The sequence below is a fragment of the Miniopterus natalensis genome, chromosome 3, assembly GCF_054644295.1.
Source record: "Miniopterus natalensis isolate mMinNat1 chromosome 3, mMinNat1.hap1, whole genome shotgun sequence".
In the NCBI taxonomy this organism is placed as follows: domain Eukaryota; kingdom Metazoa; phylum Chordata; class Mammalia; order Chiroptera; family Miniopteridae; genus Miniopterus; species Miniopterus natalensis.
This window is the reverse complement of record NC_142083.1, coordinates 36452426-36477324: the sequence shown is the minus strand read 5'-3', so window position 1 is coordinate 36477324 and position 24899 is coordinate 36452426. Positions and strand designations below refer to the sequence as shown.

The following is a 24899-nucleotide window of genomic DNA, read 5'->3' as shown; positions in this document are numbered from 1 at the left end:
GGGACATCTGTAATAAATAAATAAATAAATAAATAAATAAATAAATAAATAAATGCCTTTAAAAATTAAAAAAAATAATAGTATTATTAAATTGTAATTCAAAGAGAGGAAGAACCTTAAAGCCAGCAACCTACTATAGAAAGAGGAGACCTTTATAAGAGCTGGACCGCAATTTCTGTTCCTTTCCAGAGCTGAAGGACACCCCAATACTGGGCAAGGAAGGAAGCACAGTGACCTGCCCATGGCCTTGTGTGACTGGGAGGCCCCCTCCCCGCGCACAGCAGTGAAGGACACGGCCTCGTGAAGGACATGGGCCCTGCCAGATCCTGCCCATGGGACTCACAGTAACTTGCTCGTCTCCGCAGAGGAGCGAGGGACACAGCAGAGAGGCGGCTCCCGGCCTGTCAGAGCTGTGCCCTCACCCGCCCTGAGGGCTCCTCGGGCAGGTTCCAGCAGCCTGGCTGCCCCAGCACCAGGCGGGCAGGGCAGAGCTTCAGCGCCTGCGGAGGGCCCTGGAGGCAGGCCGCAGCAGCACAGGGGGTGTCGGCCAGGCCCAGGAGACTTGGCCAACAGGGACATGGCCACTTCCTCTGTGGAGTTGGGGATACCAGGATGACTCTGAGTTTGCGGAATAACCGAGCCCCTGCAGGGCTGGCCCAGGACCTTTCCACCATGCTGGGTCCTGGCCCCTCAATCCCATGGAACAGGCACAGTCCCCCTCCTCCGTGAAAACCCCTAAAAGGCATTTGGCCCACCTAGCCCCGGGAGGCTGATTCACTCACTAGTTCAAAGGCCTTTAGGGAAACGTCCCATCGGTGGTTTCACACATGAGAGCAGTGGTGGCTCATCCACCCCCCGAACACACCCTGCCCAAGTTCTGGCTCCTTCAGGCCCGAGCAGCCTCCCGGGGGAGTTAAATCACTGCCCACGCCCTTCCTCAGGGGGTTGCTGTCTGCGCCCTGCCCCCTCGGAGAGGAAGGGGGTGAAGGCACTGCGCTCCCAGCACGGCCCCACCTCAGCCAGAGGCTGGGGCACCTCCTGAGTGAGGTGAAGGGCAGACAGTACTTTGCAGCAGTCACATGCTTCACCCAGCTGGAATCTCCCCCACTCTCCCCCAGAGGAGTCCCTTTAGGGAAAGCTGCATCCAAGTCCTCCACTTTGTTCCTGTTGGGGTACTCGGGTTGGTGGCAGCATGCATGATACTCCAGGAATCCCAGGTATGCAAGATCCCAGGAGGCTCACGGCATGAAGCTGACCGGCCATGCATGGTTTCCCACCAACAGTCAGAGGACATTTCTCCCCTCCGGCCCACCCACCACCTCCACAGTGTGCTTCCCGATTTCCCTCTCCTTGGAGAAGCTCCTGCGTTAGAGGTTCAAGGATCAAGGTTTTCTGTGTCCAAAATGGCAGCTGGCAGGGCCCAGCCCACCACACTGATGGGGGGACTCTCTCAACTGGGCTGGACTTTCGCCAGGAGCTGGGCGTCCCTGAGAGGAAGGCAGAGGCAATTCTCATAGCACCTGCACGCTCTCGAGCATTTTCCATCTTAACCCAACTATGTTTTCCTCCACTCTGCATCGTCTTGACAAATGTCACCAGCGATCCCAGTTGTAGACATGCAGCAGTCTTGATGTCTTCCCACACAAGGAAGTAAAGATAAAACCACTCCCTCCTTAATAAATGAGTTCAAGGTCCTCATGTCCGAAACCACAGCAGACTCCTCATGTGAGAGGAAAGAGCAGCTAACACAACTCAGACTTTGTTTACCCGCCGGCTGGAGGCTGTCACACGAATCCCCAACAGAGCTGCCTGGAAGACTGTGTGAGCCACCATGAGCACTGCGGGCTGACTGTGAACCTACGTCTTTCCCTTAAGGACCCTTAGCACAGGCTGGGGTGTGTAAACAGGACTCTCCAGAAGGCCTAGAAATTACAAGGAGCTCATAAGCCAGGTATCGAGCCCACATGATGCTGTCACCTCTGCAGTTTCTCTGTTATTCCCAGGCAGTGTTTCCCAGGTTCCCCGCACAATAAACACTGCCCCCTCCTGAGATCTGGATTCACTGGGCTAGTCTAGAATGGGACTCAGGAAAGAACTTTTTCAACAATTGTCATAGTTTCTATCATCTTGGATCCTAAAAGATCCATCCAGACTACCTAGAAGCTCCCTTCTGCCCACACAAGGCCACCTTCCAAGGCTGATTTCCTATGTCTGGATCCATTCCTTTCCTCCAACCTACCCTGGAATGATGACCTCCCTTTAGGGAAGACCCATCACTCATGTGGCCTCAGTCCTCTGCACAGCAACCATACTGGAAGGCCAACAGTCACATCACAGGAGGATGTCACAGAGGTCACCTTAACTCCTCCTGTCCATCTCCCCACCCCACTCCCACGTCGCAGGTGGAAACTGGATGGTCACATACTTACCTTCCCGAGCTCTCAATCTCTGGGACCTGTTTCCCTTTGCCTGTCCCATTCCTCCTTAGCTCATAGATTGAAGAAATACCAACAGGACCTCACCTTGTCAGAATCAAGGGAGACTGCCGCCTGTGTGGGCAGTTGACTTCCTCACTGTTTTCTATAAGGCGAGCCATCACACCATCCAATACCATAAGGAGAGAATCTGGAGGAAGATTTCTTGTGCTACTGATAATAATGTTCAGAAGCAAATAACACATGAGAAGACCCTCAACATTATTAGTCATTAGAGAAATTCAAATAAAAATTATGATTTACCACTTTGTACTAACTAGGATGGCTATACTAATCATATTTTTTTAAAAAAAGAACCAGAAAAGAACAAGCATTGGTAAGAGCATGGAAGAATTGGAACTCTCGTACATTGCTGGTGGAAATATAAAAAGGTGCAACTTCTGTGGAAAACAATTTTCAGTTCCTCAAAAATTCAAACTAAAGTTAGCATATGAGCCCTGGCTGGTGTGGCTCAGTTGGCATTGCCCCATGCACCAGGAGGTTGTATGTTCAGTTCCTGGTCAGGGCGTATGTCCAGGTTGTGGGCTGGATCCCCAGTAGGGGGCGGGCAGGAGGCGGCCAATGGATGTTTCCCTCTCACCTTGATGTTTCTCTCTCTCTCTCCCTCCTCTCCCTTTCTCTTTCGCTCTCAAAATCAATAAAAAATCTTTTTTTAAAAAAGTTAGTATATGATCCAGCAATTCCATTCCTAGGTATATACCCCAAAGAATTGAAAACAGGTACTCCAACAACTGTTGTACACGAATGCTCATAGCTGCATTATTGACAACAGCCAAAAGGCAAATCCAATCCAAATGTCCATCAGCAGATGGATGAAGAAACAGAACTGTGGCATATACATGCGGTGGACTATCATTCAGCTCTAAAACGGAATAAAGCGCTGCTGCATATTACAGTATGGATAAATCCCCAAATCCTACTAAATGAAAGAAGGCAGACAAAAAGGCCACATAGTGTATGACCCCACTTATATGAAATGCCCCCAAAAGGTCAATCTATAGAAACAGAAAGCAGGTTGGTGGCTGGCAGAGGGCGGGGAGTGGTGGGAAGGAGGGAGAGAATGGGGAGTGGCTGCTTAATGAGAATGAGTTTTCTATTCTGGAGCAATAAAAATGTTTTGAACTAGAGGGAGGTGGTGGCTGTGCAGCATGCGAATGTTCTAAATGCACTGAACTGTTCACTTTAAATGGTTAATTTCATGGCACAGGCCTACCTTGTGGACATTGCGGGTTCAGCTCCACACTCCACACTAAAGGGGATATTGCAATAAAGGGAGTCCCACGAATTTTTTGGTTGTCCAATGCCTATAAATGTTCTGTTTACGCAAAGTAGTTTATTGCTAAAAAAATAAAAATAAAATGCTAACCATCATCTGAGCCTGTTGGGAAAATGGTGCCAATAGAATTGCTCGATGAAGGGATACAACAAACTTATAATTTGTAGGAAAATGCAACATCTGCAAAGTGCAATAAAACGAGGTATGCATGCATATGAATTTCATCTTGATTTTTTAAAATGTTAACACATATAAGGAAAAAAGGAAAAAAAGAAGGAACGGTAGCCAGGTGGGTTTCAGATGCCGCCATCCTTTGCCGGAAACTTGGCAGGCAAAGGATGCGTCTTCCTACAACTAAATGATTCAGAGCAGCCCTGCCGCCTGTGGCTTCAGTCCTACAGTTGACATCTTCACACTCAGAGACCCCTTTCGGTGCTGCGGCGTCAGTCCCCACCTTGCTGAATACGGAAAGGACTCATGGAAATAGGAGAGACTTCCCAGCCAAACTCACATCTAAGCATTTCTAACAGCTTATTTAGTTTATTAGCATATAAAAGTAGAATCCTTCATTACAAACCAACTCAGAGCCAGGAAAAGGGCTCTTGATTATATACGAGAACTCATAAATGTTTCAAACTAATTCTACCTAGAAGTTTCAGCTTAATCATTATAAACAAATAGCAGAAGGAAGTGGTGATAATCTACCCTCTGTTCTAATTTTAAAATGTGAATAATTAACCTTCCAGGAAAAAGTGCAGAATTTGAAGAGCAGTTCAATGCAATAAACGTCCAGTTTAGACCCAGATGGGCACTGCCGGAACCGACTGCTGCCCCGACTTACTGCGGCGGCGATTCCCATGAAATCAGTCACTGCTTCCGCTAAACTACTGGAGCAGTGACACCCTTAAGTTGAACTTACATGCTGGATAATACTGATTTTTATGGGGATGACGGCTTGTGTAAAAGGCATAAAAAGTTCACATTTTTCTACATCAAATTTTATTACCAAAAATGCTGTTACTACAGATTTCATATTCTAAAAATCAGTTTCTCCCAGTAGCACTGCTAATACTTAGTGATTATCTCTTCAGCTTTTATCTAGAATTAAATACATTTTTATCATTGTACCCAGCTATACAAAAGTAGCCTTCTGTTCGGCAGTATCCTTATGACAACAGAAGTCGGTGGCCCAGACAGGTGGCTCCGCTCTGTTATAACACGGACCCTCGCATCCTCCCCGGACCACTCCAGGGGAATCTAGTTATCAGAGTACCCCAAGAAATTTCTTCTTTAAAAGGGTCACTTCACTATAACGAGGCTTCAGGACGTCAGTATCCTTGTAACCACCCAATGTAAATTACTTAATTACCCTGATAACTTCCTTTCTAAGTGAAGGAAAGAAAAAAGGAATAGAAACGGGGAAGAAGGGGAGGAAAAGGAAAGCAGAGGAAGAAGAAAGAAAGAAATCAGGAGAGCAATCTGGCTTCTCGGCCCCAGCACAATTAACGTTGGAAGCAGAACAGACCAAGCTAAACATTAACAGCCACTCCGGTTGGCCTTTGACAGCACAGGGCACTGGCGTGTGCGCCGGGCTTTCAGAAGCCGCCTACATGGCCTCAGAACCCTCCCTCTCCCTTTAGGAGCCCGTGACCTTGAACAAGTCCATGAGCTTCTCTGGGCCTTTTTCCCTTCATCCAATAGGAATGATCTCCCTGACCACCTGGAGTAGCGGGTATGAGAGAACCCACTTAAGTGCCCACCCAGCCAGGGGCGCTTTGCCTCTCCCAGGGTGTGAAGCCCTAACAGCTTAACCTGTGTGGAGGTTCAGAACAAGTCACCCCAGATATGCCTCTGTGGTATGCAGATTATTTTCAGCTAAAGGCAACCGAGACCCTACAATAGAAACTTCTGCCCCTCTCTCCCTTTAACTACCTAGAACTTGAATTAGGGTCCTTGCCCATAATAAGAAACTATCAGAGATAGCCTTTTGTATCTACCTATAAGGCAAGCAAACTACTTGCTCTTCTTGTCCTGCAGTGACCCTCCAAAGCCCCCAGGGCCTCACCCCAGCCTTAGCTCAGAGTCCCACGCACATCTCATTTTTAACTTTCCATCCCTGACCCTCTCGTGTATATGAAGGTGTGTAGCTGATGTTGATGCTGTGCTAGGGAAATCAGAACATAGCCGATGCGATTGCATTTTTTATTAAAAAACAAATTAAATAAAATAGTGACTGATTCTATACAAAACTGAGCTGGAGTCCACGGTTCACGGTGGGGGTGGCTGAGAAGAGGGAGACGAGGGTGCTGCTGCGCCAGCTTCTTTCTCTTCGTATCTGGGAGGCAGTTCAGATGAGAGATGTGGAGTGTGTGAGATCTCAGAGGATGAAGGAGCCCCAGAAATAGTATATATGGATACATGCTCTCTCTCAGAGGCTGAGCCTTGGCCCTCAGGAGCCGGGGTCCTGCTGAAAAGAGAGAGAGAACATGAAGGGAGGAGAGGGAAAGAGTGTCATGCCTTAAGGAGAAGCTTATTTTCAAATCTGTGAGGATCTAAGGAGTAATTTTTTTCACACTATTATTTATATTTATAGATATGTTTCAATTCCTTGTCACTTCCTTCCCTTAGAGCTGACTGTAACATTAAGACAGTCTCACTCTTCTTGTCATTTCCTTTGTCACTGAAAAGACATGGAGTACAAATGTACAGGTGCCGTCCAAAAAGAACACACACATACAGTTACTGTTCTCTGCTGTTGTGTCTTCTGACGCAGCTAACATAAGGTAGACAAACTGATGCAAATAGAAAATTAAATCATCAGGCCACAGGCTTGAAGGAAGCAGGAAGGCATGCTCGTGAGTGGAGTGGGCCTCAGCACTGAATGTCCCTTCTGCTGCTTTCTAGCTGTGTGATCGCTAAGCCTCAGTTCCTCATCTGTAAAATGGGGATCACAGTGCAGACCTCCTGGGACTGAGAATCACATTAGGTAAGGCAAGAAAAGCCAGACTCTGACACACAGAGATCATCGAAGCAGCAGGAGTAGTTTTTTGTGTGTTGTTTTTTTTTCAAGTTAATAGACATTTATTTTAGGGCTTGAAGAAGTTCATTTATTGGAGAAAAGTGTAAACAAAATCACTAACAGAATTGGACAAATGTCCAGAGCCTAACCTCCCCTTCATCCACGCAGTTCCTACACTCGTCTCTGGTTGGATCTCCAGCTCTCCACCAAGTCTGAAGCGCAAGAACACCTGCCTAGAAGGCAAGGGACCAGCCATCCCCAGCACGCTCGCTGCGTCTCTCAGGCCCTGCTTCTCACTGCTTTCAGAAATGCACGTCTCAGTGTCTCAAAAGCCAGCTGCCACTGAGTCCTGCTCATCCACTCACCTGGCCCTGTGAAATCTTCCGGCAGTCCTTCTTTCACTTCCTACATCCTGGTCTCCCTTCCAGAAGGCGCCAGAGCCTTTGCCAGCCCTGCCCCTCCCTGCGCTTCCCGGAGCTCCTTCCTGTACCACCTGCCTGTGGATCCTCCGTAGGTCATTACCTCGCTCCCTCCTGCTCTCAGCCACCTCTTCCCAGCTCCATCTCTCTGTCGAGACCGACCCTCTCCAGTCTACCTGCAGGGTCCACATCTCACCACCCCTCCACCACAAGCCAGCCCTACATCTTCTCCCCACTTACACGGAGCTCGGTACCACCTCCCCCTCAGTCAGGGACATCCACTGTCCCTGTCACTCCCCCTTGACATGATGATCTCCGCTCCTCCTCACTGTCCTCTCCATTCCAGGTTCCCTCCCCCTGCTAACCACCACAGTTCAGGCTCCTGTCACCTCAGCCTGCCCATGAGGCTCAGCGCCCTCAGCAATCTGGCCACCGCCAGCCTTTCCCCGTGCTGACTAACCACAGCTCGGAGCCACTGCTCTGACTCCAAAACCTTCAGCTGCATTGCTCTGCTAAAGGAAAGGCACTTAGATTTCTGCTGTTTAATCAGACCCCAGGCACGCCTCCTAACCTGTGGCATGTGGGAGCGTGGGGCTGGGGCTGTGGATCTGTTACATCCCTTCAATCAGACTGAGAAGGCTTTGAGGCCCAGGGAACAACTGAATATTGAAGGTAAAATGCAGCTTGGTCAGGGTGCAGGTGACTTTAGCCAGTCACTGAAGTACCTCCATTAGATATTAACACCCTCTGTACCTGTTGGAGGTGCCTTAGGACCCCCCCACAATCTAAAGCAGCAAGGAGGGGGCCTCCCACCTCCCGAGCCCGGCTCAGTGTTCAGTTTGGCTGACGGTTGTTAAACATTGTGAGAGTCACCCTCCTAGGAGCACAGAAAAGTGCCCGGAGAAGGCTTCATATTAACTTGGCACAGGTACTTTTCTAATTTTTAACTTAGTGCTGCCCAAAGTTTTCTGAAAGGTGCTGTTAATATTAAGGTAATAATTCTGACATGCCAGCAAAAAAAGACACTAACACTCTGATGTTTACTCCTGTACTGCAACCTTCGTGCTCCTTTGGCCTGAATCAAGGTGTAGGCCGGAAAAGATGAAAGTGCTACTCTTGAAGTTCAAATGGAAAGTCTTACCCATAGTTAAAAATACTGTAATATGAAGGTGGATTTTCATTTGGAAGCAAACCGTCTGCCCCAGAACTTCGAGTTCCTGCAGAAGCCGGAGACTCAGGAAAGTAAGGTGGCGGAGGGGGCGGGAATATTATCACGGCATCACCTAAGGAAACACAAGATTTTGTTGAAGATGGATGAGTAGTAAGTGCAAACAAACTAGCAAGTGCAAAATAAATTAATTACGCATTTGGCTCATCTATAGAAATGGTGTGCCAACTCCAGAATCAAAGAGCAGGCGGATCAAATTTAGAGACAGAAGTTAGAAGTTTCTGGGCACTGGGGGCAAGGGGAATTGGAGTTAGTGTCTAATGGGTGCCAGGTTTCTGTTTGGGATGATGAAAAACTTCTGGAAATTGATAGTGGTGACAGTTGCACAACATTGTGAATGTACTCAATGCCACTGTGCACTTAAAAATGGTCAAAATGGTAAATTTTATGTTATATATATTTTACCACAATTAAAAAAAAATAGTGTGCCTATATCTCATTGCAAATGCCTTGTTTCTCAAATACAGTTTCACCTCTGAACAAATGGCCATCAGCTACCCTACACCCTGTCATTGGTATCGCCACAGCTGTGGTTCGTGCTCTTGTAGAGTCTTTCACCTGCCAACATGTCACCCAAGCTTCAAAAAACAAAGTCAATCTCAAAGCAAAGCTTGTTTTTAGCAATTCTAGCACACACACTGGTGTTCTGGGGGGAGAAACTAGGGACCAGATGCAAACTCTAATCTGTATTCCGATTCCAATACAAAATGCACCACATGAGTTGCTCAGAGCCTTGTGGCCATGAGGCAAGCACCACTATACAGAGGCCTGGGGGCGGCCTTGGAACAGTGGCCACACCAATGACAGCTCTGGAGAAATGAAAGGGGAGAGAGGACCTCTCTGTGGAAGGAGCGAGTTTGCACAGGGCACAGATCTGATGCTTGCCTGGATAGGGACAGGATTCCTTAGAGCTCCCAGGTTCCATTTGCCATTACCAACCTAGCATGGCCCTGACCAAGTTATTGAACCCCTTTAGGCCTCAGCTTCCACCTCTGTAAATTATAGGCCACCACTGTACCTGTCTTGGGACAAGTAGGAGGACTGGATGCATGGGCGGCCATTAAAACAGCACTGGACACAGCACAAACCCTCTCAGCTGCTCCACACCCTCCCAGCTGCTTCCTCCACACTCCGCCAGCAAGTGGCACTTATTTACACATCTGAAGAAACACTCCCACCCAGCAGCCTTGGCCAGAGGTTCCACTCTGCTCCTTGTGCCTCCAGCACTCCCGGAAAGGTGACTTCGCCCTTCGGAAAATGCACTAACTCCATGCCCCTCGCTGTCCTATCTTACCTTGCTAACCCAAACCTGATCAAACATAATGCTTGTCTATGAATCTTTTTCAGAAGGCCTTGGTAGGTCAGAGGAAGTAAGGTTAAGGGTTCAATTTAATTACACTTAACCTGTAGAACACAGGACCTGGGAATAAGCCTCTAGAGCAGGCCGAGCGCCTATCAAACACAAACAAGGAAATGTTCAAAGTCAACAGCTATCTCTGGGGTTTATCCATCCTGCCCAGTCAGCGCCCAGCCCCCCACACCTTGCAATCTGCTCTCACCAGGAAAGAATTCCCATCCTCCCTGGGTTTTCCTGTCACTAGGCCCTGCAGGACTTGGTGTCCTCCGTGATTCCACAGCATATGCCCCTCGAAGGAGGGCTGTCTCCTATGCCTGCTGCACATCCAGGGTCCAGCACTGAGTGTGTCCACAGTGAGAACATCATTGATTTAGCTACTGGGGGTGGGAGAAACTTCCATTCTGTGAACAACTGAATTGAATTCTGGGACTTAGCCAAGAACTGCCTCTTATCACCCAATTTCCCTCATAAGGCAGAACTGACCATTGAGAGACAAAGTCTAGAGTCTTATCAATTGTGCTAAAAGTCATGATTTCTAAAAATGTAAACCCTATGCCATAATATCAAAGGAGAGTAAAACAAGGAGCTAGGGTGCTAGGTTTTCATGGGTTTGATGGAACTTAGAGGGTTAAGTGGAAAAGATTTTGAGATTTTAAACTATTCATCAGGACAGAACCGCCCAGGGGGTAGAGCCCCACTGCCCACTACCCCCCACATTCCAGCCACCAGGACGGAGGCTGCTCTGCAACTCTCCCAATAGCAAATCAATGGACACACCTCAAAATGTTCCCAACCAAGTGGAAGACTGAGCATCCCGTGAATGCTCACCTGGACTCCACTGTGCTTCCCAAAAGACTGAGAATGTCTACACTGGGTGAGCCCTGTTGTCATGTGTCAATTATCCCACAACACTAGGTGTAGATGAAACCAGCAGAAACAGAATTCCAGCCCAGTGCCCTGGGGAAGGTGCTATGCAAGGGCCACAGTACATGCGTGCCCACCCACCTGGGTTTGGATCCTGGCTCTGCCACTAACTACTTTGTGACCTTGGGCAAGTTATTCGATATCCCTGGGCCTCAGTTTCTTCATCTCTAACATGGAGATACTTAGAGTATCTGCCTCAGTGGGTCATTGTGGGCATGAAGGAGTTTCGCCCAAAAGGCCCTTGAAGAGCACCTGCTAAAGCACTTAGATGGGGTTAGCACAGGAATAAACTGTACACCTGTGTCAGTTGTTATTAATAGATAATTAATATCTGTGTTGTCACCATAAGTACATAAATACACAAAGAAGTAAGCTGGGAGCATCAACCCTGGCTCAATGCAGGAGTTGTCTGTAAGTCCATCTGCCCTTCCTCTCTGAGGCTGGTCCCTATGGGGCCCGCAGCCCAGGGACCGCCCCAGCCTGTGCTCGGGTGCACTGCTGGCTCCGCAGACAGCCCGGACCTGAGGGACATCTCACTCGCCACTCTCCTTCTCTGTTCCCTCCACGGCTTCTGCTCGTAATTCTCTTTGCCTAGCCTTTCAGGTGTCAAGGATGTGGCTTCAGAGCTTTATCCTTTCAAAAGTAGAAGAGAGAAGGAAAACGCACACAGTAATCTGCAAAACTGAATAGCGATGGCGTTTTTCCTTGGTTGTGTGAAGCTGAGGCCCAAGTTACTGATGCTGTTCTTTGGGGGGTTGACTCTGGGAAATGGTAACACACCTATTTGGCAGAACCCAAGGGACCCAAAAGGAATTCCTCGGCATTCCATGGGGGAAAGAAGTGACAGGTGTTGTCACATTTCACCTTCATTTATGCCACTGCTTCCAAACTTTGCCCTAATCCTGAAGTCACAGAAAATACAGAACAATGCAGAAAACAGAAGGCCCCTCAAAACATAGAAGACCGGTGGACTTGGGACGGACTCAGAATCCTGGCATGTTAGTGCTGGAAGGAATCTTAGAAATGCAATGCTCGCATTATAGATCTATAAACCAAGGCCACAAGAGGTTAAGGGCTTACCAAGGACAGTCAACCCGTGACAGTCAGGGATGAGAGCTCACTAGTCCAGCAATGCAAAGTGCCATAGGTTTCAGTGTGGGAGTAACAGGGGAAAGAGGATCATTTGGCAGGTCCCTAAGGTGACAGAGGACTCACAGACTGTCCTTGAGGTTCCTTTCACTTTCCTTTTAGTTTGCTCTATGACCTCAGTCAAGGTCACCACTTAATGTCCCAAAGCTTTTGCTAAATAATATGGAATTTCTGGGGCAAATGATGTGTGCAAGGACTCCTATGGGGCTTATCACAGCAGCAGCACTGTGTGTGTGTCAGAGAGAGAGAGAGATCGTGAGTCGAGGCCAGACCCCAGGGCAGCCCAGCAAAGCCTTCACGCAGCAGCCACTGTGATACGAGCACGTGCAGGAATGAAGCCACCCACCTACAGTGACCTGGACGGGCTCCGTGTTCTGGGTCTGTCTCTCTTCACTGTCAGAGGCATTCTGGCCCTCATTCAAGTTGTTTCTCTTCTTAACGTGGGCAACCACGAAGAAACACAATCCCATGAGCACAATCAAAGGTCCCATGATCTGCAGGGACAGGAATCCACAGATCTGGGGCTCCTCGTTGACAGTGTCTGTCTCATTCAGTTGTTCCTGCTCCCAGTCTGAGCCACAGCCAGGGACCCAAATGCCCAATATGCTGATGAGCATGCCGCTGGTCAAGAACAGAAATCCAAAGATGAGGCACTGGGCAAACTGGCGGCTCTCTCCGCAGATGAAGGGTCGGTCAGGGTCCCCCCGGTTGCCTCGAACGCGCCCCTGCCGGAACTGAAGTAGTGCCCGGGAGCGGGCCAGGATCACAGCGCCCAGCCCTACTGCGGCACACGCAGGCCCAGCAACCTTCAGGACCATGCTGCAGTCTGGGAGGGGTTTGTATTGGCATGCCTGGTACCCAAAGATGGAGAGCAGGACTCCCACAAACAGCAGGATGGCACCAAAGACGAAAAGGAAGAAAATGAGCATGCTGACATGCCTGTCTCTCTGGACCCCATCTGGTTCAGCTACTGCAGGAGACATGGCCAGGAGAGCCCCTTCCCCGGGGAGGGGTGGGCTCTGTTTCCTCCCCTCCAATGGTTTCAACAGCTCTGCAAATATAACCAAACACCAGGTTATAGTGGGCACAGGTGTTCCCGACCCACCCTGTCCTTTTGCTGGCCATTTCAGAAGTCACACCAGGATGAAATCATCGAGAGTAGAACTTTATGCAAATGATACACTGTAGAACAATGAGTTGGTTTATAAGTCAGAAGGCCTGGCATTCAGAAACTCCAGAATATTTAATTTTATGAAGATATTCAAGAAGTGGAAATGCAATTACCTGCACCTAAGAGTATCTCTTAAAAAACAAAAACTCCTTATGAGGATGTAAAGTACAGCATAGGGAATATAGTCAATAATGTTGTAATAACTATGTGTGGTGTCAGGGGGCACTAGACTTATTGGGGGAATTATAAGTTATATAAATGTCTAACCAGTATGCTGTACACCTGAGACTATTATAATATTGAATGTCAAGTGTAATTAAAAATTTTACCAAAAAAATTAACACATTTTTTTTAAAACCATGTAGTAAAAGTAACTGGGTGTGGCTTTTCCTGTCCTGAATCTTACAAGCTCACTCCCCCAGGCAAGCAAACAATGGTGAGTGGGGGAAGAACACAGGGATCGTTTTTTTATTTACAGGGATCCCACATTTCATCACCGCTGCTCTGAGCATTTCCATGTCAGTAAATTTTTGTTCAGTTGCTAACTTTCCATTTCCTGTTTTAGACCCACAGCAGCTTTCCATTCCGTGCTTTATTCTGAGGCTACATCTACAGGAGAGCCAAGTTCAGCAATTTTAAAGGGATGGGAAGGCAGTTCAGGAACAGAGTGGGTTTGGTGGATATTAAGTGAATTCTGTCAAAATGTGATTCCTGAGTTCTCACTCAGGACTTCCTTGTCCTGAAATCTGGTGGCCTGGCTGCTTGGGCCTGGGATGAACCAAGGGGGCGCGGCACAGTAGGAGAGGTGGAGCCTTGTCTCCCAGGTGGCCAGGGAGCCTCTCACTCACCCTCCTTGGTGCCACCCACTTCCACAAAGAAGTTTAGGCTGTTAAAAATAAACAGCTGATAAAATCACCAGTTACAAAGCACTAAACAGCAATAGAACTTGACTTTGAAAGAAGAGTATAAGTGAAATCAAGTGGGAAAGCACTTTCCACAAGATCACTCAAGCCCTGTTCTCCAAGGGTGTCACATATTAAATAACGCGGAGCAGTTGCTGAAGAGCAGTCCGATTTACCCAGACTGACTTTATTATCCAGTTGTCCTGTTTGCTCTAACGAATGGGATATGCGATTTGGGGCACTCGAAAAAACAGTCTGAGTGTGAAGACTGTCTTCACTGCTCAAGGAAAGGAAAACTTTTAAAATCTCTCGTGCCGCTTGCATCCAGGGTCACATGAAGGAGCTCAAGGCTGCGGCTCCAAAACCAAGGCCATCTTGACAAACCCAAATCATGACAGAGTAGGGTCAGTTCAGGTAAAGAAAGCAAACAGCCTGTCTTATATGAGGAAGTAATTTTCCAGGAAAAAGTATGATAGAATCAAAAGGAAGTTGAAGAAAGAAGAAAGCGTAAGAGGGAAATAGGTTTTCATTTTTAAACTTGAAAGAACTGTATTTATGAAAATGTGTTTGAGCTGAGACAAAGACTTAAAGCATTGCAATAATATTTTTCTAAAATTTCTGAATCATGGAATCCCTTTTGCTGGTTCCAGAGATAAGGGTGAGTCTCTGCTACAAAGTCCTATCAGGAATTCGTAGTATTCTTGATGCCTTCAGATTTGAAGTGAGTCACAAGGCTTCAACCCACTACAGACAGATTCCCAAATACCAGTAAAGAAAACAGGAGCCCCAAACTGGATCCCTAGCTTCTTTCCCATGGCCTACTGGACCCAGCACCTGTCATTTGTGTGAATCCGTGATGCAAAATAGTGTGCGGGGTAGGCGGTCAGTCTGTTCTCTCTCATACACGAACCCGCAATCGGACACACAGGCGTCTACACTAATGGAAAGTTAAACCTTTTCTAAATAAATACCAACCTACACCTAACCTCCCAGAGCCAAATTTGCCTCCCTAACGCTCCATTCGTTTTCCAAAAGACGTTTCCAAATCGGCAGCACCTAACTGCATCCAAAGCTCTGATGCGTCTGGGGATCCAGGCAGAGAGGCAAATGTCTTTTATGGGAAATAGCTTCGTGGGTTTTAGGGAGCCTGAGCGCGACGGCCCCGAGCGGGTGGGCGCGCGGCTCCCAGGGGCCGGGGCGCGGGGCGCGGGGCGCGGGGCGCGGGGCGCGGGGCGCGGGTGAGGGCCGCTCCTCGCCCCCAGCCTCGGCGGTAACACGGGCGGGGCGCGGGCCGGGAGCCGCTTACCTGAGGCTTCGTCCCGCGTGCGCACTGCCCGCGCCCGGCGCTTCTCGGGCGCCTGGCTCCGGCCTCGGCGGGCGCTCGGCGGGGCGGCGCGGGCGCTGGGCGGTGTGCTGGGCGCGGATCCACACCGCACACTCCCACCCGCGGGTCGGGGCGCGGAGGGCGGGCCGCCACCGTATTTACAGGAGGAGGCGGTGCCGCGAGCGCGCGGCGGCCGGGGCGACGCGGGCAGGGCCGGGCGCGCTGGCGGGAGCTGGCTGCCACCGGCGCCCCGCGGGCGGAAGCGCGCCCCAGCCGGGCGTGGAGCGCGAGGGGCGGCCTCCGGCCCGGGCCGGCGGACCCGGCCGCTTCCGCGCCCCTGCCGTGCACGCGAGGAGTCCGGGGGCAACGAGCGCCCCGCCGCCGCCCGCGCCCGCGCCCGCAGCCCTGGGGAGTCGGGGCGGCGAGCCGAGGCTGCGCTCCTGCCCGTCTGAAGCCCGCGCCGCGCGGCCCAGATCCCGGCGGCGGGAGGCAGCCGGCTCCTTCCGGGGCTGGGTTCCAGGATTCGGGAGGGGGCGTGAGAAAGGGAAGCGTCGCTCCCCTCCCGGGGGGCGGCCGCACGGGGCCCCCGTTCCCGCCGCCGCGCCCTCGGCCGCCGCGCGCCCGGGAAGGGTCCGCCCAGCGGCCCCGTGTCCCTCCTGCGGTTCCGCAGACTTTGACTTGGGGTCCCTGGAGCGAGTCCTCTGCCGAGAGCTCCCCGATGAACAGGGTACGGAGATGCCAGGTCACAGCAACGTGCGCGCCACTGGAAAGTGAGGCGAGGGTCCCCCGCAGCCCAGCAGCGCGCACGTGAGCTCGCAGCTCCGCGACCCCGGCGGAGGCAGGCCCCCGGCTGTCCCCGGGCCGGTCAGCTCGCCCTTCCCGACCCCCAGGTGAGCTCGCAGCCCTCCTTGGCCCTGGAACTCCCTTCCCGGTTCTCCGTCGCTAATGACCTGCTGGAATTAAACTAGTAACTTTCCCTGCCCTTGAACCAGAAATTTCGGGATGGGTTTGCTAATCCCCGTGCTATTTGTAACCTGCCCTGTGGCACGTGACACGGATTCAGCCGTGCCAGTTTCCACACCAGAGGTCAGGGCGCTGTGGAAGGTGAGTGAAGGGCTCAGCCCTAGCTTCAGGAGTCCTGGGGACTTCCCCAGCGCGCCACTTCTCCCTAGCTTCCTGTCCACTCTGCCTGAAGCCCAGTCACAAGTTACACTAACCTTAAAGTACAAACACTTAGCATAGCTAATACAGCACGTCATTCCCAGTAGTTCCCACTGAGGGTAAAGAATGAGCTTCAGGAGGCTCCCAGAAGGGAGTAGGAGGAGGCAAAGAGAGAGGCAAGGGTATTAGCTGGGATCTGAGGGCTGGACACCTGGGTGGTAAGGTGTGGCTTCACCCCGGAGGCATACTGGACCAGTCACAGCGTTGGAGATTGCTGGGGGCACTTGCCTCAGTGGCCAAAGGTGGCTCTTTTCACAGTTACTGTGCCCTGGCCTCTGCACATCTCTGCCCTGACTACTAAAGAGCCTTGGTCAGGACTGCAGTGAAGAATCCCAGCCGCGTGACCCCGTGGTCCTGCCAGGCTCTGTGCTACCTGCTTTACCTGCAGCCTGGGGCTCTTCACTGCCTGGCTCCAGCTCTCAGAGAAGGTTGGAGCCAGAAGGCGACAGGGGAGCTCAAAACAGCCATTTTCCAGTTGAGAAAACTGGAGCCTAAAGACATAAAATTAGTCCACAGATGGTTAATGTGAACTCAATATACTGACTCTTCATTTTCCTCCTGGGTACACCTGTCACCCAGAGGACACGCAATGCCCAAAACACAAAAAGTGGCTTTTTATTACATGGCTTTTAGATCATTACAGCAATATAGACACTGCATCCTAAGGACATTGCGGCAATCTGTGTCGAATGTGGAGATAATCCTGGTCAAAGTGTCAGGCCTTCTGGAAGACCTCAGCGTATGCCTAGCCAACCCGCAGACAACCCACAGTGGTGACTGTACTGGTGACAGCAGCGGGCACTGGCCTTCCGAAGACCACAGGCCCCGACTGTGGACTTTGCCCCCTCTCCACGGGCCTGCTAACAACTCCTTGTACAGGAGGCTTTCTGTCTCTCTTATTCTTTCCTTCTCCCTTATTTAAAACTCAGCCTCCTGTCGTGTTGTGTGTGGACCTGCAAGGGGCCTGTTGATACAGCTGCCCCTCCGGTGCCACATGACTGCGGGCTGGCCACACATGACAGACTCCAGTGTACTGGCACCAAGGACAATCAGATTAGCTTCCACTTGGAATATCTGCAGCTTGGACTGTTTGTGTCTTTTGGAGCCCGTTTGACTAAATTAAATTCCGTGGAAACCAGTCATGGGTCAATTAGGGAAGCCATACCCGCCAGCCTTTGGGGTGCTTGTCTTGGTAGCAGACCCATTCTTAGGAGAGAGACTGGGTGACCTCATCACTATCTAAAACCAGCCTGTGTGGTATGAAAAAAAGATAAGCCCAGACAAAATGTTTAGACAAGTAGCATCAGAACAAGCTTAGAAAATGGGTGAGCCTTGAATTCAGGAAGTAAATGCAGAGTTAGACCAAGGCCAGCATTCATTTATCCATTTGGCAAGTATTTGAGTGCTGACCTTGTGCCAATAAACAAAACGGGAAGTCCTTTGTGCACATGGAACTTATATTTTAAGGAGAAAGACAATAAAACAAGCATGTAAATTATACAAAGCATTAGAAAGCAGTAAGTGCTGTGGAGAATTAGAAACCGCAGAAGGAAACTGGGGAGTGCCGGGGAGATTTCAGTTTCAATAGGGTAGTTAAGGAAGGCAACTCCCAGAAGGTGACACAGCAGCTGAACTTGAAGGAAATGAGGAAGCGGCATATTGATAAAATATTACTGCATAACAAATCACCCTCTAATTTAGAAGCTTAAAACAACTAAGATTTATTCTCTCTCTCTGTTTCTGAGCGTCAGAATCTGGGAGCAGCATAGCTCGGTGGTTCTGGCTCCGGGTCTCTCAGGCAGGCAGTTGGCTGGGGCTGCCTCATCTACAGGCCTGACTCGGTGGCTCCAAGGTGGCTCACTCCATGGCTGTGGGCAGGAGGCCTCAGTTTCTCCCCAGGTGGACCTACCCACAGAGCTGCCTGAATGTCCTCAGGACATGGCAGCTGTGCATGGAGCAGGTGAGCAAGAGAGAGAGGGACAGGAAAGGGGCTCAGAGGGAAAGTGTGTGTGAGGCCACGTGCACCAGACTGTGTAGGGCTTTGCCATGGGCCATTATAAGTACTTTGAGTGAGATGGGAAGCCTTTGGAGGACTGTCTGTTTGTTTTTTCGGCAGAATGTGATATGACCTAACCTATTTTTAAAAAAGAAGACTGTGGCTTTTGGGTGAGACTAGCCTGAGGAGGAGGAAGGGTGGAAGGGAGGAGACCATTTAGGAAGCTATTACTATAACCCAGGAGCTAGAGAGCTGTGGCTTGTGTTTGGAGGTGGTAAAAGCTATTGGGTTCCCTATATATCCCAAAGATAGAGTGGACAGGATTTTCTTTGGGTTCTGGCTCCCAGGTTTTTGGCCTGAGGACCTGGCCGTGTCCCTGGCATTGACCAAGATAGGGAAGACTGAGGGCAGGTCCAATTGGAAGGGGAAGTTTTGGAGTTCCGTTTGGGGAATGTTAACTCTGCGATGTCCATTAGACGTCTGAGTGGAGAAGTTGAGTAGGCAATTGAGTACACATGCCTGGAGTTCAGAAATTCTGAAAGGAATACTTTCCTGTGGTCTGTCAGTGATGTTTTTTACAAAGTTAAGAAGGCTGGCCCTCCTCTGGCAGAGCTGACATGTGCCTATGTGGCTACACCTGCCTAGTAACAGTCTGCCGCTGTGGCCTCCAAGAAGTCACAGAGCAAGGGGCAGACTGGTGCCAGCTGATGTGGGGGTTTCAGGTGTTTCCACAGGGCCGAGGGGCAGCAGAACCCCTGGGAGGGATGAACTTCTGCTGGGGCAGGGCTGCCTGCTGCTTTGTCCCTTTGCTCCCTCAACACTGGCCATGTGACACTCCCCAGGGCACTGCCAACCCGGAAAAGAAGTTCTGGGCAAGTGGTGTGTTTTGGCTTGTAGAATTCACTGTCACCATTTTTCAGAATGCACAAGACTACAGAAAGACAGTCAGCCATTAAGTCTGCCAGCTTCTAGTTTCTCTTTTCTCTTTTGGCCTCTTTCTGGTACTGCCCCAAATTCACCTCAGCACCAGAAGCATGCTTTCCCCTCTCTCTTCCAATTCCTCACATTTGCTGGGACTCTGCTGGGGCTGGTGTGCAGGAATTCACTCTCCAGTGCTCGGCCTTGGATCTGTGTTTCAACTAATATTCCCAGGACTGAGCAGTGCCTGCGAACCCAGCTGGGCCCCATCTAGCTGCCTCCGCCTGCAACGGGGCTGTGGTGAGGGGACGCCAAGGTTCCTGGGGCATTTCCTTCCCTCTGTGTTGGACGTAGACCAAGGGGCCTGAGTCACATGTCCAGAGTGAGACTGACTGATTTGACAAGCTTGCATTGAGGGTTTAGATTTGACCCCTTAGCTGATGCCCAGTGCAAAGACTAATCTTCTGCAGTCATTTTATTGCCGGGGATGGTGCTGTTGTTCCTGCCAGGTTTATAAACAGCTCAAGTGCAGTTAGCTGAAGCCAGGGGTAGGGGGTGCACGTTGTTTCTGGGAGAGAGGATTTCCCCGGAGCTCACATGGTCTTGTCGAGGGAGAGTTACCTCCTCCACAGTGGGGACAGCATCTGGGAGCAGCCAGAGGAGACCAGCATGTTGACAGTAAGAGTTTATAGAAATGTAGCTTCCTCCTGCCATCTTATTTTGGAACCATCAAACACCTTCCACTAAACGGGGCCCAGAGAATGAATTATTTCTCTACAGCATGTGAAAAGGGGATGAGGCAGACCTGAGTTCACATCCCGGCTTTGTCACTAGCTGTGTGACCTTGGCCAAGGAAACAACCTTTCTGTGCCTCAGTGTCCTCCTCGGGGATATGGGATTTCGCAGACCGACCTCACAGGATGTCTTGAGGAGTGCATCCCTGGCACATGGCGGGCCACGATAAATGTAGTTCCCTTCCATCTCCAGCTGCTCACCTCACCTTCCACCCATGGCTCCTCTCCTTCGGGAAGGTGGGTCTGCTGAGCCCACCAAGGAAGTAAGGGGAGAGCGAGGGGGAAACAGGATTCTCAGTGAGGCCAAAATGAGGCCATGCTGACTCCCAGCACTCAGGTGGCCATGGTTTGAGCCCTGCCAGCAAACCCTGCAGAGCACTTTCCAGGTGTTTCTAAGCGTCCCCAAAGGTGTGTATCACATGATCTCAAAAAGTTGCCCTCCCAGTGGTTACCCTGTGTTATCTGCTCTGTCATTCTACCTCGGCCTGCAGCCACCGGCACATCTATGGGGAGCCTTACCATTCCCCTGGAGGGGAATGTGGGGGGCGGTCAGCAGCCAGGGTTCAGGCTCCACTGCCTCCCCTCTTCTGGTTTCCCCGCCTGTCTTAGCCCCAAAGCCTCACCCTTGCTTCCGGCCCTGTATTCCTGGGTGACACCTATGATTCCAAAAAGGATTCAAATCAGCTCTCAGTGCTCCAAAAATACAGCAAGGTGAAATAAAATGAAAATAAATGAGAAAAAGAAAGAAAAAAACAAAGGGTGACAGCGTTTCTTGCCTCATTCAAACAGCTCACAGGTAATGTGCAGGGTGAGGTGAGGTCATTTTGACATATCCATGCAGGTGACTCGCCGGCTTTAGGATCAGAGGTGGTAATCTAAGACACTTGGACATGGCTCTCAAATGGCCCGACCCAGACACCTGGGACCGCCGTGTGCTGTATGTGGGCACCTCGGCACCTGGCGAGGGGGTCTGGTGGGCGGCGTGCAGCCTCGCCAGGTGGCATTGGTCATCTCATAGTCACACACTTGGCGTCTCTCACAGCAACTGCTGGCCTAAAAAGCAAAGCAATAAAAGCCCGAACACCTGAGAGCGAGAGGCTGATAAATTAAAAGGTGGTTTGGCAGGAAGCCACCTCCTGAATGCCCCAGATTTTAACAAAAGGCGCCTTGTCACAGCCACAGAATGCAGGTGAAGCCAGGGCTTGGGGCAGTGTTGATTTAGAAAGAAGAGAAAGAAAACTTCTCTTGGGCTTTTTCTTGCTCACCTACCTCACAGGGTTATTGAAAGGATTAAGTAAATACAGAGAGAAAGACCTGCTGAGATCTGCGCCTGGATGCAATTCCAGGAGAAATATTTTCTCCTAAGTAGTGGCAACAGGTAAGCCCTACATAGAACCTCCTGTGTTTCTGGTGATGTACACGTCTCACTCATCTGTATTTCATAGCAAGCCCACGAGGTAAGTCCTGCTGTGCCCCGTGTTACACACAGAACAGGGGCGGGGGGGGGGGGGGCAGCTTCCCTCACCTGGCCAGGAAGCCGCAGAGCCACGGGAGGCCCCGCGCCTCTGCCTCTCCCAGGTGAGCCTGCCCGCAGCATCGTTTTTCATTGCACATGGGAGGGAGCTGTGGCTATTTTTTCAATGTCAGTTTAGAGTCATTCAAGGGCAAGCTAACAAACTCCCATTCACTCTTTAATTACCAATTAAATGCCATTTCCCCAGAGACACCTCCTAATCTAAATAGGCCCCGGCTCCCCACGCACCCCACACCCTGTTATTTTCTGAGTACCTGGTATGTGTCACTCAGGGCACTAATCACAGCATAGTTATTTATTAGCTTTTTGAGAACCCTTCTCTCCCACCCTTCGCTGGTTAAATCACGGTGTCCCTCTCTGCCCTTCCTGTCACTGTCATCAATAATCTCCGAGATCGCCCATCTTCCAGCTCAGGTTTTGGCACCTGGAACTCAAGTCTCTTCTGTTTCAAATCCGGCCTTGCTCTTAGACGCTTTTACCCTCACATGGATGACCCAGCGGACATCCGGCCTTAGCTGACCCCTCCCTCCAGCTCAATCTGGACCAGCCATGACCTGAAACAGCTCCTCCTGCAAAAGCAGGAATTGGAGAGTCTCCTTTCATCTCACATATCTAACCATTCCTGCTACAACGATCCTTTACTCCCCCAACTGGAGGATCACTGGCACCAGTCGGCCCTCATCCCCTTTCTTCACCTCCTTGTGTCTTTGAGATTCTAAGCCAGGGAAATTGGGGAAAGTGCCAGGGGGAGCCCCCGCAGCCTCTGGGGCAGTCAGCACCCCCACCTGTGCATGACATGCATGAGTTTGGTGGGCCACTGAGTATTATGTAGATCAAGACTTACTGGTGGTGTGAATATGTAAGCTCCAGTGAAAGATACCGTGCATTCACGAATAGTAAGATCAAAAGAAATAAACGTGATAAAAGCCATGGCAGGGCTAATGCCTATTAAGGCCAAGGTTGCTCCTCCAATTAAATGAATTAGTAGGTGGCCAGCTGTAATGTGGGTGGTTAGTCATACAGCTAAGGCTATTGGGTGGACAAATAGGCTGATGGTTTTGGTAATTACTAATATAGAGTAAGTGGGGTGGGTGTCTCTTGGGATGGGAAATGGACTAAAGATGCTTTTGTTTTTTGGCAAAAACCAGTAATTACTGTTCCTGCTCATAGGGGAATGTCCATTCTTAAATGTTTTTGAGATCTGTGTAGCACGTGTAAATGAATGTGAAGAACTAGTAGATGTGGTTCTTTGATAGGTAAAATAAGTGATATGGGTGTTAGAGATCACTCCTGTCCATCATTGTGAATGGCTATTTGTCTTGATATAAATTGAACCAGTTGTTGTTGGATAAAAATTAACAGTTAACAGGTATGGGAAAGAAAATGCTTGGAAATATAATTGGAACAACCACAGGTAATCCCTGTTGCTGTTGGGGTAGTAAAAGGAGTGAAAAAATTTCAGTTCATTTTGTTTCTTAAGGGGTATAATGTTTTGATGTTTTAATTGTTTACTTCTGGAGTCAAAGAAGAAGAATGTTTTGAAATTTTTAATTGAAATGTAATGAATAGTACTATAATTATTGATATAATAGCAATAAATCATGTTGATGTACCTAGTTGTGGCATATCATTAAGAAGGGGTTGAAACTCTGTCTTTAACTTAAAAGATTAACACCATTTAGATTTTTAAATGATTTTATATTACAGATGCAGATCATTCTTTGAAATATTTTAGTAGAACCAATTCCTGGACAATAGGCATAAAGGTATGATTTGACCCACAAATTTCTGAACATTGTCCATAGTATAAGCCTGATCATGTTAGGGTTGTTTGATTAAGGTACCCGGGAATGGCATTTGTCTTTAGGCCAAAAGAGGAAATAGCTCATGGGTGTAGGCCATCTTTGGACAAATTTAGTACTCAGATTGTTACTTCTGTAGGTAGGACCACTTTGTTTTCAACTTCTGCTAGTCATAGTTCTGGCTTTTGACCCATTGTGGGAATTATATAGATCTTTGTAGTCTGTGTATAACATTGGTGAGTATAGGTTTGTACAGTTAGGGAAGGTTATTCATTTCATCTATTGTATAAAGAATTTATAATACTAAAACAAAAATAAAATTAAAAAAGAAAGATTAATAATAGTCATAATGTCATTTTCTAAGACAATGTCTGAGAATTAATGTAAGGAGTTAAAATGTGTAGTACAGTTAATAATTTCATTTCACTTTTTAATGATAGACATTGTTGGAAATATGTTGATTAGAGTTTTAAAAGTCTTTTTCCTACTTAAAATACTTTATATAAGAATTTATAAGTTAAAATTAAACTTTATCTCAGAAATTTCAAAAAAAAAAAATTTATAATACTAGAGCAATTAAAATTAAGGTCCCAGGTAAAATAGTGCCAACTGTTTCTACTTCTTGTGCATCAGTTGTACTTGTGTGAGCTTAGTTGTTAATATTAATGAAATGATGTAAAGGACTAAAGAACTAATTAGGAAAATAATTATTTGTGTATAATCATGAAAATGTAAAATTTTTTCTATAATAGGCGATGTTGCATCTTGGAATCCTAGTCGGAGTGGATATGCAATAGAAATATAAAGGGTTTGAAACTATAATATTTTAACTTTGAAAAAGTTATGTAATTTTACTATCTCACATACTGAGAAAGACATAGTAGTTGTGCGATTGGCTTGAACCCACTTGGAGAAGGTTCATTTCGTTCCTTATTTTAAGTTTAAATAAGTAGATTCTTCAAATGTATGATGTAGTGGGGGACATGCATGTAATCACTGAGATTGGTAGTTGTTAATTCTACGATGCTTCTTGTTTAGATGCAGATGCTTCTCAATTTATAAAAATTGTTAATTAGTACTACTGCTGTTAGGGAAATGAACGAACCTACGGATGGGATGGTATTCCATGTTGAGTATGCAGCTGGATGGTCAGAGTAACGTTGTACCCCTGAAAGGCCAAAAAGTGTTGTGGAGAGTTCTATTAATGCCCACAAATATAATTGTAAAATGAATTTTTGCTCAGGTTGAGTGTATAGCCTGAAAATAATAGAAGGCAGTGGACAGATTCTCCTACAATGGTAAATTGTAGGAGGTTGTAGGAGGATTTGTAGAATGTATCACACAGGATAATGTCTGAGGATGAATTATCT

General features: G+C 48.7%; 1 protein-coding gene across 1 annotated transcript; it reads right to left on the bottom strand.

Annotated features, from left to right (window-relative positions):
* Nucleotides 1-6039: 6039 nt before the first annotated feature.
* On the bottom strand, nucleotides 6040-12850 carry TMEM171 (transmembrane protein 171). The gene is made up of 3 exons (XM_016214430.2): nucleotides 12214-12850; nucleotides 8351-8492; nucleotides 6040-6238 (listed from the first exon to the last, which is right to left on the bottom strand). The coding sequence occupies exons 1-3, from the start codon at nucleotides 12848-12850 to the stop codon at nucleotides 6040-6042; spliced, it is 978 nt and encodes a 325-aa protein (XP_016069916.1).
* Nucleotides 12851-24899: the final 12049 nt, after the last annotated feature.

Bases quoted from the DNA above. Each gene is read 5' to 3' on its own strand.
- TMEM171 (XM_016214430.2), bottom strand. From the start codon at position 12,850: ATGTCTCCTGCAGTAGCTGAACCAGATGGGGTCCAGAGAGACAGGCAT. The intron at 8,493-12,213 runs GTGGGTGGCTTC...GTGTTTCCTTAG, and splicing joins GCCCGTCCAGGTCACTGTAG to GTGATGCCGTGATAATATTC. The intron at 6,239-8,350 runs GTAAGACTTTCC...CTCTCTTTTCAG, and splicing joins TACAGTATTTTTAACTATGG to CAGGACCCCGGCTCCTGAGG.